This window comes from Oncorhynchus kisutch, linkage group LG29 (assembly GCF_002021735.2).
Source record: "Oncorhynchus kisutch isolate 150728-3 linkage group LG29, Okis_V2, whole genome shotgun sequence".
NCBI classification, from domain to species: Eukaryota; Metazoa; Chordata; class Actinopteri; order Salmoniformes; family Salmonidae; genus Oncorhynchus; species Oncorhynchus kisutch.
In genome coordinates, this window is record NC_034202.2 from 28773370 (window position 1) to 28792998 (window position 19629).

The 19629-nt window shown below is 41.5% G+C and overlaps 1 protein-coding gene across 2 annotated transcripts in view; it reads right to left on the reverse strand.

Annotated features, from left to right (window-relative positions):
* Positions 1-395: 395 nt before the first annotated feature.
* The window catches only part of LOC109873865 (neurexin-2), a 274209-nt gene continuing 254975 nt past the window's right edge, over positions 396-19629 (reverse strand). For both annotated transcript variants that reach the window (XM_031808787.1, XM_031808788.1), the window contains 3 exons: positions 17799-18127; positions 14801-14885; positions 396-3084 (listed from right to left, as the gene is read on the reverse strand). In XM_031808787.1, the coding sequence (XP_031664647.1) occupies positions 2264-3084; positions 14801-14885; positions 17799-18127 (1235 nt within the window). In that variant the 3' untranslated portion in view covers positions 396-2263. The remainder of the gene's footprint in view (positions 3085-14800; positions 14886-17798; positions 18128-19629) is intronic.

Below are 19629 nucleotides of genomic sequence, written 5' to 3' on the forward strand. Positions count from 1 at the left end.
TTCTCATTTTGTCTGTCATAGTTGAAGTGTACCTATGATGACAATTACAGGCCTCTCTCATCTTTTTAAGTTGGAGAACTTGCACAATTGGTGGCTGACTTAATACTTTTTTGCCCCACTGTAACTAACAACTAAAGGGGAAAGCAATATGGACTTTTTGCCTTAGATGAATAAGGGAAAATTATATACGCTGACAAGTCAAATTTTGGCACCTGTATATTAGCTACCTAGCTATGCATCACCTACCACTAAATGAATGCGCGTGTCATTGGAAGCTATAACCCTGAAGATGTCAAGTCCTGTTTATGCTGTCATTATGGTGGCTAGGTGTAGTAGTGCGACCGATTCATTTGATAAGGCATTTGTACCCATAAAAAAGCCACACAACACAGGAGTATACAAAGTATATTACCAAGTGTATTTCCCCTCTGTCAATGTACTGTACACATATTAAGATTCATTTCACAGGAACACTTTACAATATCATTGAGTGAGGACAGGAATATACTCTGGAGCAGTGTTAAATGGCACTTCATAAAATAATAAGAGGAAATCCCAGAAATGGAAAATATGAACATAATACAACGGAGAGAATGTCAACACGACAGACAAAGTGAGACATGTTTTTCAATGTACATAAAATGAAGAACCAAGAAAAAAATAAAGTACACATCATCCTTTGTGTTTTCTCTTGAAACTTTTACATACAATCACTAACCAGTCCTTAACGGAAATGTAATGCCATTCAACATTGAAAAAGAAAATGCTGAATATGGGTTTCTGCAGTCAGACAATGTTGTCTCATCATAGACAAATCTGTATCTGATTATAAAAGGCAACATAAACAACTGAACTCCTTATTTTGTTGAAGAGGAATGCTAACAAGAGAAACACCGGAATATCTGAGAAATAGCTATACAATTCACAAACCTTCAATAATGTGTCTCGCAGAATAGTATTTTATTCATGGATATAAAAACCAGAATACATGTTCAATTTGCTTTCTAAGGAAACACTTGTTTATCCCTCAAAGATATGTTTCTACTGTTTGTGCCTTTCCAGTTTTTGTGTCAATATTGAAGAAGGAAGGGAAAGCCAGCCTCTTGACACAAGGTTGGGCATCTCCCCCTCCCCAGGAACCACTAGAAAAAGTTATTCAAAAGTGAATCTGTTGTCCTGAAGCTCCCTTTCATATTCACTCTCTACTTCTCCTCATGGGGGGATCTGGCTGGAGTGTTGACAGTGGTAACCGTGGAGGCAGAACATCGCTCACATGAAGTGTATTTTTCATGTCTGTTAGTCTATGTACTCCAGAGAACAAACGAGCAAAGCTTTTTCAATCCCAAGACGTCTTTACATACAAAAATGTTTACAGAGCAATGTCTTTGCTACAGTAGCATTTTGAGGAACTTCCTCCTGGATGGAATGACACACTGTAGATCTCTGTAGATCTCTTCTCACACAGAGATCAGAGAATCTGGCTCATCTCATTCATCCAGATAGAGGGGTTGTTGGCTGTGAATTGTATATTACTTTTGAAAACCTGTATTTTCCATGTGGACAGAAATACATACTTATTAAAACATGGTTCAATGATATTCAACCATCAACATTTCACCGTGGACAACCAGAGAGATAGACTGAGTGGAAAGTTGTTAACACGGGATAACACAAAATGGGGTAGACTAGTCTGCTGAGAAGGTGGGTCACTCAGTCGCCAAGTATGGGTATGGCTTTTGTTTATTCTAGTAAACGCTAATTGGGTTGCTCTGTTGTTATTTACCATAATGACCAATCGGTACACACCGATACCTCTGACGTTATTAGAAGACAGAGAGACTTGAGATTCTTGAGAACTGACATTCATGCAAATCTGTTTCTATAGTACAATGGTCTTTTCTATAGTACAATGGTCTCAGCTTAGTTTTCACCGTGAACCATAACCATACAGTTGATAGGTGGGGTGCTATATACAAAGACAGCAAATGGATAGGCTTCTAATCCAGTATGAAATTGTATGTTAACCAATACAGTACTTGGTATGTGATAGAAATGCAAAATATATAATTTACCTGGAACTGTGAAAATACTGATGGCAAGTAGTTTTTTTTGTTAGTTTTTGTGGCACAAATGTAACAATTACCCCCTAAACTTTGGATGTTTATCTAGTGGATAATGTGGAATTTTAATTGGGAGAACCCCCTTTCCATGATTTTCCTCTAGCCTATCTCTCTCTCGCTCTCCTTCTCTCTTCTTCCCTCTCTCAGACGTAATACTCTTTTTGTTTGTTCTTGTTGCCCTTGGTGACAGCCTTGGCTACTGTAGCCGTTATACTTGGTGTCTTCTCTAGCTTGACCATGGCCCCGTTGCCCTCAGCAACTGGGTTGTTGATGAAGCTGTGTCCCTGGTCCGTCCGGTAGGAGCTCTCGTCACGGTTGCGGTACTTGTACATGGCGTAGAGGAGGATGAGAATGCAGAGGGCAGCAGCTGCCACAATGCCAACCACCATCCCTGTGGTGCTACTGGACTCCCCGATCCTATCCACCAGGCCGGGATATATGATCTTCTCACCAGGGGCTGTAGGGTTGGCTGTGGGCACATGGGGGAAATTGGGGGGGTAAGTTAGTCCTGGTGTATTCCGAGATGATGGAGGGACGGGGGGCAGAAGCACCTGGTCACGGGTGTTCATTTTGCCCGCGGGGATGTGGAGCTGGTCAGGGTTGGTGGTGGGAGCAGAAGGAGGGGGGCGGGGATTATGGGGTTTCTGGGCCCGGCCTTCACCAGCGGCAGGGGGAGGAGGAGGCAGGACCGTCCTGTCAGTGACCAGGGGGGAGTTTTTGTAAAAGTCCTCGTCATCTGATTCCGTCAACTCCCCCGAACCAAAGGCTGAGACCTCCACAGGGTCACCGCAGTCCTCCTGGTCCGAGGGGCAGGGAGGGTGAGGGTTGGACAGCATCAGGGACTCTTTGGTGGTCTCAAGTGGGGACAGGGAGGTAGGAGGAGGGGGGAAAGCAGGGTGGCGGGTGGCGATGGATGGGGGCTCAAAGGAATCCACTGTTATTATAGGCAACACTAATTCACCTCCTAGAAAAGAAACAGAGGAGATAGGAGGAGCACACATTAGAGGAGCATTACGAGACCCCAGACACCACTAATGAACAATTGTGCTCCTTATATTACAAACACAATACGTGTTTAGAATGTTCCAAATAATCTAATATTGCGCCCTGTAGGGGCAAGATAATTAATATGGAAGATATTTAATTATACAGTATTATCATCAATATGGATTTGCTTGGTTCATATTTCTGGACTTCTCTTTATCAAAAAATACATCAAATCACTTACGCACATCAACATATTGCCCCATGATTTTTGCATGAAGAGAAAAAATATGTAATAAAGCTGATATATATCCTGAACAGAAATATTAACGCAACATGCAACAATTTCAAAGATTTTACTGAGTTACAGTTCATATAAAGAAATCAGTCAACTGAAATAAATTCATTAAGCCCTAATCTATGGATTTCACATGAATGTGCAAGGACGCAGCCAGGGATGGGCCTGGCTCCCAAGTGGGTGGGCCTATGCCGTCCCAGGCCTCCAAGTGGGTGGGCCTATGCCCACCCAGGTCTACTCCTGGCTGCGCCCTTGCCCAGTTATGGGAAATCCATAGATTAGGGCCTAATGAATTTATTTCAATTAACTGATTTCTTTATATGAACAGCCAATCAGAATGACTTTTATTTGCAGTTTTAGGCGGTTGTTTCCATGTGAGTGACAACATTTGTTAGAGTACTAAGGTTGAACATCTTTCATGTTTGTAAACCCACATCAAGTATTTAACCTCTCATAGCAGGAGTTTCAGTTTCAATATAACCAATAACAAAGGCACTTCATGTATTAGGGAACAAAGCTGTAAAAATATCAAGGTCAGGAAAACAATGAAAAAATTCAATAAAGCTGATATATATACTGAACAGAAATATTAACGCAACATGCAACAATTTCAAAGATTTTACTGAGTTACAGTTCATATATGGAAATCAGTCAATTGAAATAAATAAATTAGGCCCTAATTCACTCTACTGACAGTGTTGTTAGTAAAGGGAGTGTCAGGGAGGGGCAAGAGGAGACATGGAGAGAGAGGGATCATGACAATGTCCGTTTATCTGGATAATCTGTGACATCCTGCAGGACATCCTACAGGACATCCTACAGAACAAACTGGGGACAATGAAGGCTGACCGGTCTGTCATGATCTAACGTCGCTTCTGAAATACTTGAAACCTTTTCATGAAAACAAGAATGCCTGTTATTACAAATTGAAGTAAGAAAAAACAACCCTTTCTGCATTTGGAACATGTACTACATTTCATGAGTAACCCTAGTAGAGACATATGGAGCCAGAGGCAGTGTCGTAGCAGAATCAGAATTAGTTAGGTAACATTGATAAATAACATGTTTTTATCCACTTTCATAAATATGCTTATGTGGGAAAAGTCACTTGGGGCCCAGAGAGGGGAGAGGTCAGGATTATCTTTTATCTGTCTGGTAATATGCAGAATATCAGAAAGGGAGAAGTCAGAATTGAACAGTGTCTTCCAATATATCAGTTAAACCATGTGAAGGGCTTTACAATGTCTGTGTGCCAGTCACTCCCCTCTGTGAGTATATCCAGGAGGGGGTGTATTTGAGATGGGAGTATCTAGAATTGACAATTGATATATGCCATTGGATGAGGTAATGTTTTGGTACTAAGAAGTACCAGGAATGAGATTACAATCTTGGTTTGTAGACCAAACTGAACAATAATTGATAGCTAATGCTATCTGGCTATGGGATACTCCTCTTAAAAGGCACTTTGTGAAGTTCCTAAGATCTGTGGTTCATCATTGTGAGTTGAGAGGGGTGGATCTTTGCTATAAAAGATCTCAGTTGCCATTTTGTAAGCACTCTCAGAGAATTCATTTATAGACACTGAATTGATCTGAGAGTCACAGGGCTATCTATGGTGAAGCTCATATAATTAAAATATTAAGTTTATGTATAACTCTGACTGGTGTGTGGTTTGTAACTCTCCCTATTTAGTAATACAGGAAATTAACACGACATTTGGCGGCGGGGATGGGATGTGAATCTTCACTCGGTGACCGCTCCTGACGACCTAGGTAAATCGTGCACGAGGGATCCCTCAAACTTGGGATCTCAGGGAAACCACACTTTGGGAACGAAGCAGATGGACCCACCTTTGATCTGAGAGGCAGCGAGCCGAGTGGATACCACATCTCAAACTGAGTTTTAAAGAAGGAGGTGAGCGAACCACACACACTTGAAGTCGTATAATCTGAGTGTGTATTTCTTTTGTGAAGGGGGCACCTTGGAGGCGTAAACAGGGTCGAGTCAGAGGTGAATAATCTGAGAGTTTGCGGACTCAAAGAATACTCTGCTCTTGGTCGGTTGCGGGCGACTTAGAGCCGTCCCGGCACTGAATTGATCACAGTGGGGATTGATGCGGTCTGTGGGGGTGAGAGGCCAGGGTGACTGTGTGTTCTGTGTGAAACACGGTATTTGGTGAACCCCTTTCGGAAGAAGGACCTCATTCTGAAGGTGTCTGTGTGACTGTCTAAGTGACTCTCAGAGGTGGTGAATTCCAATCATTTTAAATGTGCTAGCCAGGTATGAACATCTGACCAATCCTGTGTGGGTGATCCTTAAAGTTCTGTGTGAACATCTGACCAATCCTGTGTGGGTGATCCTTAAAGTTCTGTGTGAACATCTGACCAATCCTGTGTGGGTGATCCTTAAAGCTTTGTGTGAACATCTGACCAATCCTGTGTGGGTGATCCTTAAAGTTCTGTGTGAACATCTGACCAATCCTGTGTGGGTGATCCTTAAAGTTCTGTGTGAACATCTGACCAATCCTGTGTGGGTGATCCTTAAAGTTCTGTGTGAACATCTGACCAATCCTGTGTGGGTGATCCTTAAAGTTCTGTGTGAACATCTGACCAATCCTGTGTGGGTGATCCTTAAAGTTCTGTGTGAACATCTGACCAATCCTGTGTGGGTGATCCTTAAAGTTCTGTGTGAACATCTGACCAATCCTGTGTGGGTGATCCTTAAAGTTCTGTGTGAACATCTGACCAATCCTGTGTGGGTGATCCTTAAAGTTCTGTGTGAACATCTGACCAATCCTGTGTGGGTGATCCTTAAAGTTCTGTGTGAACATCTGACCAATCCTGTGTGGGTGATCCTTAAAGTTCTGTGTGAACATCTGACCAATCCTGTGTGGGTGATCCTTAAAGTTCTGTGTGAACATCTGACCAATCCTGTGTGGGTGATCCTTAAAGTTCTGTGTGAACATCTGACCAATCCTGTGTGGGTGATCCTTAAAGTTCTGTGTGAACATCTGACCAATCCTGTGTGGGTGATCCTTAAAGTTCTGTGTGAACATCTGACCAATCCTGTGTGGGTGATCCTTAAAGTTCTGTGTGAACATCTGACCAATCCTGTGTGGGTGATCCTTAAAGCTTTGTGTGAACATCTGACCAATCCTGTGTGGGTGATCCTTAAAGTTCTGTGTGAACATCTGGCCAATCCTGTGTGGGTGATCCTTAAAGTTCTGTGTGAACATCTGACCAATCCTGTGTGGGTGATCCTTAAAGTTCTGTGTGAACATCTGACCTATCCTGTGTGGGTGATCCTTAAAGTTCTGTGTGAACATCTGACCAATCCTGTGTGGGTGATCCTTAAAGTTCTGTGTGAACATCTGACCAATCCTGTGTGGGTGATCTTTAAAGTTCTGTGTGAACATCTGACCAATCCTGTGTGGGTGATCCTTAAAGTTCTGTGTGAACATCTGACCAATCCTGTGTGGGTGATCCTTAAAGTTCTGTGTGAACATCTGACCAATCCTGTGTGGGTGATCCTTAAAGTTCTGTGTGAACATCTGACCAATCCTGTGTGGGTGATCCTTACAGTTCTGTGTGAACATCTGACCAATCCTGTGTGGGTGATCCTTAAAGTTCTGTGTGAACATCTGACCAATCCTGTGTGGGTGATCCTTAAAGTTCTGTGTGAACATCTGACCAATCCTGTGTGGGTGATCCTTAAAGTTCTGTGTGAACATCTGACCAATCCTGTGTGGGTGATCCTTAAAGTTCTGTGTGAACATCTGACCAATCCTGTGTGGGTGATCCTTAAAGTTCTGTGTGAACATCTGACCAATCCTATGTGGGTGATACTTAAAGTTCTGTGTGAACATCTGACCAATCCTGTGTGGGTGATCCTTAAAGTTCTGTGTGAACATCTGACCAATCCTGTGTGGGTGATCCTTAAAGTTCTGTGTGAACATCTGACCAATCCTGTGTGGGTGATCCTTAAAGTTCTGTGTGAACATCTGACCAATCCTGTGTGGGTGATCCTTAACGTTCTGTGTGAACATCTGACCAATCCTGTGTGGGTGATCCTTAAAGTTCTGTGTGAACATCTGACCAATCCTGTGTGGGTGATCCTTAAAGTTCTGTGTGAACATCTGACCAATCCTATGTGGGTGATACTTAAAGTTCTGTGTGAACATCTGACCAATCCTGTGTGGGTGATCCTTAAAGTTCTGTGTGAACACCTGACCAATCCTATGTCGGTGATCCTTAAAGTTCTGTGTGAACATCTGACCAATCCTGTGTGGGTGATCCTTAAAGTTCTGTCTGAACATCAGACCAATCCTGTGTGGGTGATCCTTAAAGTTCTGTGTGAACATCTGACCAATCCTGTGTGGGTGATCCTTAAAGTTCTGTGTGAACATCTGACCAATCCTGTGTGGGTGATCCTTAAAGTTCTGTGTGAACATCTGACCAATCCTGTGTGGGTGATCCTTAAAGTTCTGTGTGAACATCTGACCAATCCTATGTGGGTGATCCTTAAAGTTCTGTCTGAACATCTGACCAATCCTGTGTGGGTGATCCTTAAAGTTCTGTGTGAACATCTGACCAATCCTGTGTGGGTGATCCTTAAAGTTCTGTGTGAACATCTGACCAATCCTGTGTGGGTGATCCTTAAAGTTCTGTGTGAACATCTGACCAATCCTATGTCGGTGATCCTTAAAGTTCTGTGTGAACATCTGACCAATCCTGTGTGGGTGATCCTTAAAGTTCTGTCTGAACATCTGACCAATCCTGTGTGGGTGATCCTTAAAGTTCTGTGTGAACATCTGACCAATCCTGTGTGGGTGATCCTTAAAGTTCTGTGTGAACATCTGACCAATCCTGTGTGGGTGATCCTTAAAGTTCTGTGTGAACATCTGACCAATCCTGTGTGGGTGATCCTTAAAGTTCTGTGTGAACATCTGACCAATCCTGTGTGGGTGATCTTTAAAGTTCTGTGTGAACATCTGACCAATCCTGTGTGGGTGATCCTTAAAGTTCTGTCTGAACATCTGACCAATCCTGCGTGGGTGATCCTTAAAGTTCTGTGTGAACATCTGACCAATCCTGTGTGGGTGATCCTTAAAGTTCTGTGTGAACATCTGACCAATCATGTGTGGGTGATCCTTAAAGTTCTGTGTGAACATCTGACCAATCCTGTGTGGGTGATCCTTAAAGTTCTGTGTGAACATCTGACCAATCCTGTGTGGGTGATCCTTAAAGTTCTGTGTGAACATCTGACCAATCCTGTGTGGGTGATCCTTAAAGTTCTGTGTGAACATCTGACCAATCCTGTGTGGGTGATCCTTAAAGTTCTGTGTGAACATCTGACCAATAATATGTGGGTGATACTTAAAGTTCTGTGTGAACATCTGACCAATCCTGTGTGGGTGATCCTTAAAGTTCTGTGTGAACATCTGACCAATCCTATGTCGGTGATCCTTAAAGTTCTGTGTGAACATCTGACCAATCCTGTGTGGGTGATCCTTAAAGTTCTGTCTGAACATCTGACCAATCCTGTGTGGGTGATCCTTAAAGTTCTGTGTGAACATCTGACCAATCCTGTGTGGGTGATCCTTAAAGTTCTGTGTGAACATCTGACCAATCCTGTGTGGGTGATCCTTAAAGTTCTGTGTGAACATCTGACCAATCCTGTGTGGGTGATCCTTAAAGTTCTGTGTGAACATCTGACCAATCCTGTGTGGGTGATCCTTAAAGTTCTGTGTGAACATCTGACCAATCCTGTGTGGGTGATCCTTAAAGTTCTGTGTGAACATCTGACCAATCCTGTGTGGGTGATCCTTAAAGTTCTGTGTGAACATCTGACCAATCCTATGTCGGTGATCCTTAAAGTTCTGTGTGAACATCTGACCAATCCTGTGTGGGTGATCCTTAAAGTTCTGTGTGAACATCTGACCAATCCTGTGTGGGTGATCCTTAAAGTTCTGTGTGAACATCTGACCAATCCTGTGTGGGTGATCCTTAAAGTTCTGTGTGAACATCTGACCAATCCTGTGTGGGTGATCCTTAAAGTTCTGTGTGAACATCTGACCAATCCTGTGTGGGTGATCCTTAAAGTTCTGTGTGAACATCTGACCAATCCTGTGTGGGTGATCTTTAAAGTTCTGTGTGAACATCTGACCAATCCTGTGTGGGTGATCCTTAAAGTTTTGTGTGAACATCTGACCAATCCTGTGTGGGTGATCCTTAAAGTTCTGTGTGAACATCTGACCAATCCTGTGTGGGTGATCCTTAAAGTTCTGTCTGAGTACCTAAGATTTTCTTACGTTTTATATGGGTTCTGTAAATATTTGAAAATATGATAAATTGGATGTGTGTATAATCCATTACTAGAGATTTGATAAAGTAATGCTGAGAATATAACTAGATCAAATTTAAATCACCCATTCGTAGGTTTTGAGTTGGTATCTTTAATGGATCATTTGATATAGATGAGGTTTTAAGCACTATTAAACTAGTCTACAAAATCTGGGAAATTGAGCTCTAGAAACTGATTAGAGTGTGTCCACTTTTGGTTATTTTACCCTAACGATGGAACTATAAAACGCTTATTGGATTATCTCCGTCTGGGTACAACATTTGAAATTTAACTGCCCTTAAGGTCTGAAAATGTTTGATTTTTTCTTCCCAGTATGAGAGGAGTTGCGGGATTTATTGAATAAACTGTTTTCCATAAAGTTAGAGAGAATTAAGAGGGAATCTCGACGTAATTCATAATGTCGTACAAAGTCTATGGTTTTCCATCAAACTAATTATCATTGCGTGATTAATGTGATCTAGTAAAGTAATTGAAATACGTTGCATGAGTAAACATAATCTAATTTTATTAAAAGGCGCAAAATCTGTTTCCTAGTCTATAAATGTCGATTTTAATCTTTGATTGCTAATCTATTAATTTGGCATGTGAGAATCATAGCCAAAGTAACGCTTGGACCTTTAAACTAGGGCTATTTTTCTGGGAATTGTCTCGATAGTGATGTGTCTTGATTTTACAAATACAGACAATTGTAAAGTGGGTTTATTTGCGGAGAGTCTTAGTCATTCACATAGCATTGGTGGTTCAGTGGTTAAATAGTCTCTAAACTCGAGACCCAGGTTCGGTTCCCAGCCAATGCACTTACTAAAATCGGAGGTTTTGATTGTAATTAAACTATTTGTATGTTTTGCCTGGAACGATACGGTCGCTAGTGTTTGTATAAGATATAAACTGAACGTTTTAATAGCTTGTTTGGTTCAAATTGAAAGAAGGGATAAATGTAACTTTTTAATAGATTGTTTAGGTTAAATTGAGAGACTAATTCATTCAAAATAAAGCAAATTTTGATGTAAGACGGTGTCTGTTCACTAAATAACCTGCTGGAATAATGTATTGAGAATTGAGTCGTATTTAAATGGCTGTATCAATAGAGGAGACAGTTACCTAAATTGAAGAAATTCTAAATAGTAGCGGAGAGATAAAGGCGATAGAGTGGTGGCCACCGAAATGTTTTTCATTCTTATGGATTGACTGACATATGTTCTAAATTTGGCGCTGTGCGTGTTATTCTAATAGTCTTGGACATGTCATACGTGGGAAGAGGAAAGAGAAGACAGAGTTGTAAAGTTTGGTTTTAATCTTACGATTATGGTAAGGAAAAACGTTGAAATGAGAGGGGTTATATTTTTTCCCACTGGGAAAAGAATAGGATATGTTAAGCTGAAAGTGATTCAGGTGTGAGTAAGGTAACATTGTGATAATGTATTCTGATGGTTATTGATTCTTGGTTTGATTGTTTAGTTAACACCAGTGAATTTGAGCAGGAAAGTTCATGTAGTCTAACATTATAATCTGTTTCCATTACGTGGAACAATGTCAGATCATTAAAGTTGATTGCAGTTTGAGTAGTTTTTATTTTCACAGGGACAGTGCATCATTAATCACAGTTGTGTGTGTCTCATGGCAGGGTATTCCAGACATGGGAAACTCTCACACTGAAAGAAGATTGACTAAAGGTACTTTTCTTTAAAGGAACTATACAGTCATTTCTTATGGCGGATCTTGTGGATCTGTTGCAATAAGGTTTGGGTTTTCTGTTCAATAAAAGTACTGAGTAGAGGGGACATTTAGAATCTTGAATACAAGATAGGCGCCTGTGTATTGCATAAGATTTTTTCCAACTCAGGAGCTTATGCTTTCTATAGCTATTGGGTTTCCTAACAAGTACTTTGAGAGCCTGTTTGCAGAAGACTGAATGGGTATTAATGTTGAAGAGCAAGCTTGGGCCAAACTAGTGAGGTAGTATGTTAAGTGAGGGAGTATCATAGATTTGAATTATAGTTTTGTTACCTCTATAGTCAAAACAATTGCATATGTTTTGGGAAATTAGCGAGGTTGAATTTGGTTATTTGAGTTCCTTTTTTATTTTCTTTTTAAAGGAGAGGTTGGAATCAAGTATGATGCCTTGATACTTACAATCAGATACCACTGGGAGCTTTTCCTCTGATACATAGATATCTGTCTCAGGTGCATCAGTTGTTTTCTTTGTGAGAAACATGCAGACTGTGTTTTTTTATTGAGATGCAAACATGAGTCTCTGAGTAAGTTTGTCATCTGAACCATTATAGTAGTGTGTTCTTGTGAAGTTTGTTGTTTGTTCTTTGCATGCATTTATCACTGTATCATCTGCATACATTGGAACTTCAGACCCTGTAAAGACAGAAGGAAGATCATTAATGTACGAGCGGAACAGTATTGACCTTTGGGGAATTAAAACATTGTGGATATGAGTGGAAAAAAAGTTAGTTTTGATTTTTACGCCAACTTTTGAAAGATTTTAGATTTGTTAAAAAATCTGGATAGTTTTTACTAAATTTAGATCAACAGGTTGAAATTATTAGATTGCTGATTAAAGGGGTTATGGGTTTGTTTATTTGTTTACTGTTTATTTTAGGTGTTGATTTGACTTAATTAAACATTGTATTATCTGATGTGTTTGAGTAGGATTCTTTCTTCCGGGACGGATGGAAGTTATCTAAAGTATGTACGTTTTTGTGTGTTTTTACATTAAGGTTTGCAAACACACACACACACAAAACATTTGTTGCGACTATTTGTTGGTGTTTTTAAAATACTAGCTTTGATTTGTTTAAAAAAAAAATCCTTCGGGTTTGGTGTGTGGTTAATTAGTTTTAGTCCAAAGTGTCTTAAAGGGGCACGCACGCACATGGAATGAGTTTTTATTTTCCGAGTTTTAATTAAACACGTGAATTACTTTGATAAAGGAATGTTCTGGGAATCTGGGATACAAAATGTAGGAAATGTTTGACTATGTTTGTAATTTGTCTAAAATAGTAAAAAAACACTTATTTGAGAATTCATTTATAGACACTGAATTGATCTGAGAGTCACAGGGCTATCTATGGTGAAGCTCATATAATTAATAGATGAAGTTTATGTATAACTCTGACTGGTGTGTGGTTTGTAACTGTCCTTATTTAGTAATACAGGAAATGTCCACGACAGCAGTGAATATGAAGATATGAAGACCCTAGTAAAACTGACTATCCTACCGATCCTCGACTTCGGCGATGTCATCTACAGAATGGCTTCCAACACTCTACTCAGCAAACTGGATGCAGTCTATCACAGTGCCATCCGTTTCGTCACTAAAGCACCTTATACCACCCACCACTGCGACTTGTATGCTCTAGTCGGCTGGCCCTCGCTACATATTCGTCGCCAGACCCACTGGCTCCAGGTCATCTACAAGTCCATGCTAGGTAAAGCTCCGCCTTATCTCAGCTCACTGGTCACGATGGCAACACCCATCCGTAGCACGCGCTCCAGCAGGTGTATCTCACTGATCATCCCTAAAGCCAACACCTCATTTGGCCGCCTTTCGTTCCAGTACTCTGCTGCCTGTGACTGGAACGAATTGCAAAAATCGCTGAAGTTGGAGACTTTTATCTCCCTCACCAACTTCAAACATCAGCTATCTGAGCAGCTAACCGATCGCTGCAGCTGTACATAGTCTATTGGTAAATAGCCCACCCTTTTTCACCTACCTCATCCCCATACTGTTTTTATTTATTTACTTTTCTGCTCTTTTGCACACCAATATCTCTACCTGTACATGACCATCTGATCATTCATCACTCCAGTGTTAATCTGCAAAATTGTAATTATTTGCCTAATTCTCATGCCTTTTGCACACATTGTATATAGACTCCCCCTTTGGTTTCTACTGTGTTATTGACTTGTTAATTGTTTACTCCATGTGTAACTCTTTGTTGTCTGCTCACACTGCTATGCTTTATCTTGGCCAGGTCGCAGTTGCAAATGAGAACTTGTTCTCAACTAGCCTACCTGGTTAAATAAAGGTGAAATAAAAAAATAAAATAATAATAAGTCATCCACACACACCAGGGTCAGAGCCTTCTATGAGATGGATATGAGCACTGCCTCTGCCAACCAGCTGTACATTGAAGGTCCCAGCTAGGTCGTTATTGAATTATGGTAACATTTGAGCATGGCATTTGGAAAGGAATTACTACATTTTTCTAGATTCTGATTTATTTCCATGTATTTGGGTACATCTTTCCATTCTAAATCAACTAATAATGGTCGATTAAATGAGGGTAGCACCACTGAGGGTAACACCACTGAGGGTAGCACCACTGAGGGTAGCACCACTGAGGGTAACACCACTGAGGGTAGCACCACTGAGGGTAACACCACTGAGGGTAACACCACTGAGGGTAACACCACTGATGGTAACACCACTGATGGTAACACCAATTATAGGTACATTTTCTGAAATGGAGGCCACACATGCTCAAATCTAAGGTCATCAAACCTTAAAGATTGACGAAACGGATATGATTTAAATTGACTAACCCCAAGTGACATTCAGGATTAAGACACCAAATTATCAATGGAATCCTGAAATGCATGACATAGACCCAATTTACCACTGCAATTCAAGAGTGACCCAGCTGTTTCCCCCAGTTGTTTGTTTATTTTGTTTAGGGGAGTGGACACAAAGGGTAGAAAGAGATTGTATAAGCTTCAAATAAGATCCTTGCTAGCTAGTGGCAGTAATGAAATCTATCCTAACAGCGAGTTCAGAGCACAGTTAGTAGTTGAGTAAAAGACTAGCGATGAGAACAGACAAAATAGCAAACTTAAAGTAGCGATAATAAGGCTAGCTAGATCAAGAACCATACGATGTATCCATGAGCTGGTTAAAACGAGCCTACTGGTCCCTAGTGTAGGAAGACACCCGGTAGAGTAGGGGAGCTCCTGCTTCCTCCCGGTCCCTCCTGGGCCTTGATATGCCACTAAACCCCAGGCCAGGGCTGACAGACAGACTCACCTGTTCCAGGCTCACACTCCTCCAGATCCTCGTCATCACTGGGACACTCAGCAGACGCCACCAAGATGTCATCCGAGTTCTGAGACTGAGGAGAAGAGGACACAACGTTGGTGGCTTTGTGATCGATACTGCCTTTTACCAGGATCTTTAAAACCCTTAGTTGTCAATGTCAGACATGAATAAAACAATAATACAAAGGTGTTCCAATTTCTTTTACTTGAAGTAAAACTTCATTATTTGAGAATTCTAAAACAGCTAGTCTGGAGTATTGCAGCCATTGCTGTTTCCACCAGATCAGTAGTATAATAAAAATCCATTATCGTCATGGATTCAATTTCACAGGGTTAGATCCATGATGCAATGATTGTGCTTAAATGTATGCATTCAACAATATCCTGGACTACAGAAGCTATATAAATATCACATAGTTTGACCAGATTACATTAATGCATCACTTGGTCCTCACATGTCAAGGCACAGCCAACTCATGATAAATCATATCCACACAGGTTGGGTATGAGACACCGCTATTTGACAGCTCTCACATACAGTACATTATTCATTGGCCTGCCCGGAGCGCTTCTCAAATAATGTAGTCACTACAAGCAACCACTAGGTGTAGCCAAACCCTAAAGCTGTCTGTCTGGCATTATGACCTTCATAAAGATCAATGAAATTCAACCGGGGCTTGAGAAATCTAGTCCATGTAAATCTATGATAATGATCTCGATTTACATAGACAGGGAAGTAAGCAGTTAGGCCATGATTGACATCAATGTTTCTCCTTCATTATCATATGGACAGGCCTACTACCAACTTATTCAGCTGGAGGAAGGAGCCTTTAGCCCGCCGCACCATATCAATGTATTTACAGACAGACACATGGAATGTGTCCGGAACTAGACATGCTTGCTGGGCCATAGCTATTACAGAGTACAATCATCCAGCAAATGTGCTTTTAAGACATTTGGGTCCATAGTTAGTGTTTGAAAGGGTTTCAACGCTGTGTTTTGTTCTCAATAAACCTTCAGTAACTGTGATGAGAACAAGTTGGTTTGTCGTTTGAAACAGTAGGACGATTCAAGAGTTGTCTTGTTTGGCACTTGTGTCTTGCTCTCTAATCCACACAGCACCGTTGCGGCATTTTGAGTCTCTATTTAAAATATGCTGTTGTGCTGTTATTAGATCTGCCTGACTGCATTCATAAAGCAATTAGCACCTCCTCCCTGTGTTTGTATATGCAACGCCGAGACTTCCATAAGACATGTTTATTGGCATTGGAGGTTTTATTAACTTGGTTTGTTTTGGAAATGTATGACATGACACCATAACTTATGTTCAGCCCGGAGACAAATCACATTAAAAGGAAAACCACTACCTGAGATATAAATACAGCATTGCATATTCCACCACTGTCGTCTAATGGTACAGAGGCAGTTAACCGTGTTGTTCTGTAACATGCCCATAGGAGTCCTCCTGTCTTAACCCTACGGAGTACAGGATGGAGGATACATCCTAACCACAACAGAGGGGAGAGGATTGCCAAGTGATTACACAGGTGTTTGTCTCTCCCATTTCCTACTTTTAATATATTTTAGACTTGTACTGTTTAATATTTTGATAACCTCTCTTTCCATGTGACTGGTGTTGATTTAAATATTCAGATAGCTCATGAACGGAATTTATGTTTTCATGTGTTGAGAGGGCAAGCGTGGTAGTTAGCCTCATTCTGATGGGAGCCTAATAACAGTCTCTCTGTAAACCCTTTCCTGGTCTCCCTAGGGCTATTTACATTCGGCAAGACTGGATTAAAGCTACTTAAAGGTTCTACGTGGGGTTGAATTTAGGTTCATCAACATTCATGCAAATGACTACCGGATCGCTGGATATGGAAATAGGCAGTTTAGTCGTGATTGGCATAAATTGTTATTGAGCGTGACCTTCCTTCATCTCTTGATGAACAAAGTCGAAGGCTGAGCATATAAGGTTTATTCCAAGAAATGGGGGAACAGAGGATGGTGGTCTCTTGACAATTTACACTGAACGTGGTAAATTGTCAATCTATGTGGATCTATGTGCCCAGGGGCGGACTAATAATAGTCAGTGTAGAAAAGCATTGTAGCTTTATCTGCTAAAATCCCTGTAAATCTAGCTTTTTGGGGATTTAGAAAAGAAAGAAAGAAAGAGAAGCATCACATCTCTGAGGGAGTTGACGTCCACAGGGTCTGCTAGTTGTGTAACTGCTGTGCACTGTTACCACGATATTTAAAGGCACAATACAAACAGGCAAATGGAAGTGAATGCATTTCCCCATCAGAGAGAGTAGCCCATATTTCACCTTGGAATGAGAGTTTAACAAACCAGCAATTGGAAAAACACGTTCAATAGAGAGCTAACCTATGTTCAAAAACATGTCTAGGTCCAGGGCTTTGTCTGTGTTCCCTTGTTGAAAATCTCTTGGTTTTAATGAGTAATTACTGCCTCTTATTGGCAGAGGCAAGCAGCATGGTTATGTTGAAAATGTGCAAGGGAATTGAGAGACATGGACTTTCCTGTGAAAGTGTTCTTGAAGGATCATTTTTGTACTGCTCTCTGATTTGTCTGCCTGTTGAGCCTTTATGTAGATGGAGCGTCTGTCTCACGCAGCCAACCTCCTGGGAAAGGACACACAGTTTGTCTGTTTATCTGTCTGCTGGAGTATCTTCACAGAACTCTCCCATCCTAATGGTTACTTATGCTGTCGGCCTAATGTTTATCCCTCAAACTAGCTCACCCACAGTCCTGTCAGAATCACCTCTAGCATTAGGAGAAGACCGTACAGTTCCAATGTTAAAGCCAGGATTACTGAATGGGGGACTGTTAACATACTGATAAAATGGCTAGTCTGAGTCATTAGCCATCATTACATCACCTCTTGCACCATTGGTCACTAATAATGTTCAACATGGCCCTAGTACCCTGCCCTGCTCACAAGCTCCCACTCGGCCCTCCCTCTGACCTGGGAGATGCTCTCCCTCATGCTGGGGGAGCGTTGCCTGCGGGTGGTGGTGGTGGCCATGGTGGTGGTGGTCTCCATGATGGTGGTGGACATGTCGGAGACAGCCAGTGGGGTGGTGGAGGTGGTCTCAGTGGTCAGCACTGACAGTGAGTCTCCCACCAGTCTCAGGTTCCCCTCAGCCTGGACACTGGGGTCACTCTCTGCCGCCAGCTTAAGCACCTGCAGGCCGTTATAGTAGAGACCAGAGATCTGGCCCTGGAACGGCCGGCCCTTATCCTGACCCCCGATCTTTATCGCTGCTTGGCTGTTGAAGATGGTCAGCTGTCGTCCTATAGTGTGGTAAAGGAAGAGGAGAAAGAGAGATAGAGAAAGAAAGAGATAGAAGTGGAGAGAGAGAGACAGACACAAACAGGCAGACATCCAATTACATTTAAGCAATAAGGCCCGAGGGGGTGTAGTATATGGCCAATATACAACAGCTAAGGGCTGTTCTTACGCACGACGCAAAGCGGTGTGCCTGGATACAGCCCTTAGTCATGGTATATTGGCCATATACTGTACCACAAACCCCAGAGGTGCCTTATTGCTACTTTAAACTGGTTACCAATGTGATTAGAGCAGTAAAAATAAATGTTTTGTCATACCCGTGGTATATGGTCTGATATACCACGGCTGTCAGCCAATCAGCATTCAGGGTGTGAACCACCCAGTTTATAATATGAGTTATACCGTGCTAAAGATTCAGAAGGGACTTAGTAAAATGTTGTGATAGGCATGTTGACACCTTGTCTGGAATGTTAAATTCAATCAAAGTGGTCTGGTTTGTATTTAGCATATTTCTAATCAGTCGTCTTATTGGCACAGAGCTAAGAGCCCAATATGCTCTGAGGGTAAGCTGTGGTTAGTTTGAATGTTAAATTGGTACATCAACTGGTTAGTGTTTAAAAGCAGAGTTCGTGACTTGGCTTGATCCTGGTCATAGGGTCAACAAAGGGTATTTTCAAATGGGTTAAGTCTTTGCAAGAGGGGATGGTGGCACAATAGTGGGTATACTTTGAATTTAATTGAGCTATCAGTATGTTCACAGAGAGTAATGGAGAGAAAGGAGAGTCATGGGAAAGTGTAAGCACATAACTTCCCTTCATAAAACACAGGAAGTCGTTTCTTTGAATTGATGGACAACTAGGGACTGGGCATTTCCCCTTCATCCACTCGGTCAGAGGCTGGTGGACCAATCAGTGATGTTTCTCTGGAGCAGCACTGACAATAAGCACTGTTACTGTTAAATCATCACTCAGTGAGATCAGCATGTTGAGAGAGGGTCATGTAATGTGTGTCCTTATCAGGAGATTGCTGATTAACTACGTAGCTATGCAGTGTTGCACTGACAGTAATTTACCTGTCTGTCAGGGTCTCAGCCCCTTTGTCCCTGAACATGTCTGTGATATGGTTGCCAAGATGCAGGGAAATCATCTGGAGGTATAGTAGGGAGAGTATAGTGGTGTTTAGTGGGGTCACATTAGCGTGGGGCTTTTAGCATTGCCAATTAACCGCAGCGTGGACTATACATGAACCATCCAGTTAGAGAATTTAGAGAGACCAGGATGTTAATTTAAATGGAAGGTTTACTGTGAGATATTGTAATACCTTGTTGTAAGAACCACCAGCATTAGATGAAATGTTCCTTTACCAGCTAATTATTCCAGTTGTCTAGCAGGTTAGTTATCATTATCACCAATGATGTTCGCATCACAAGAATAACAAACAGATAATAACAATGTAATAAAATCAGCAGCATCTAATTAAACACAGTAATTAGGAGGGACTTTGT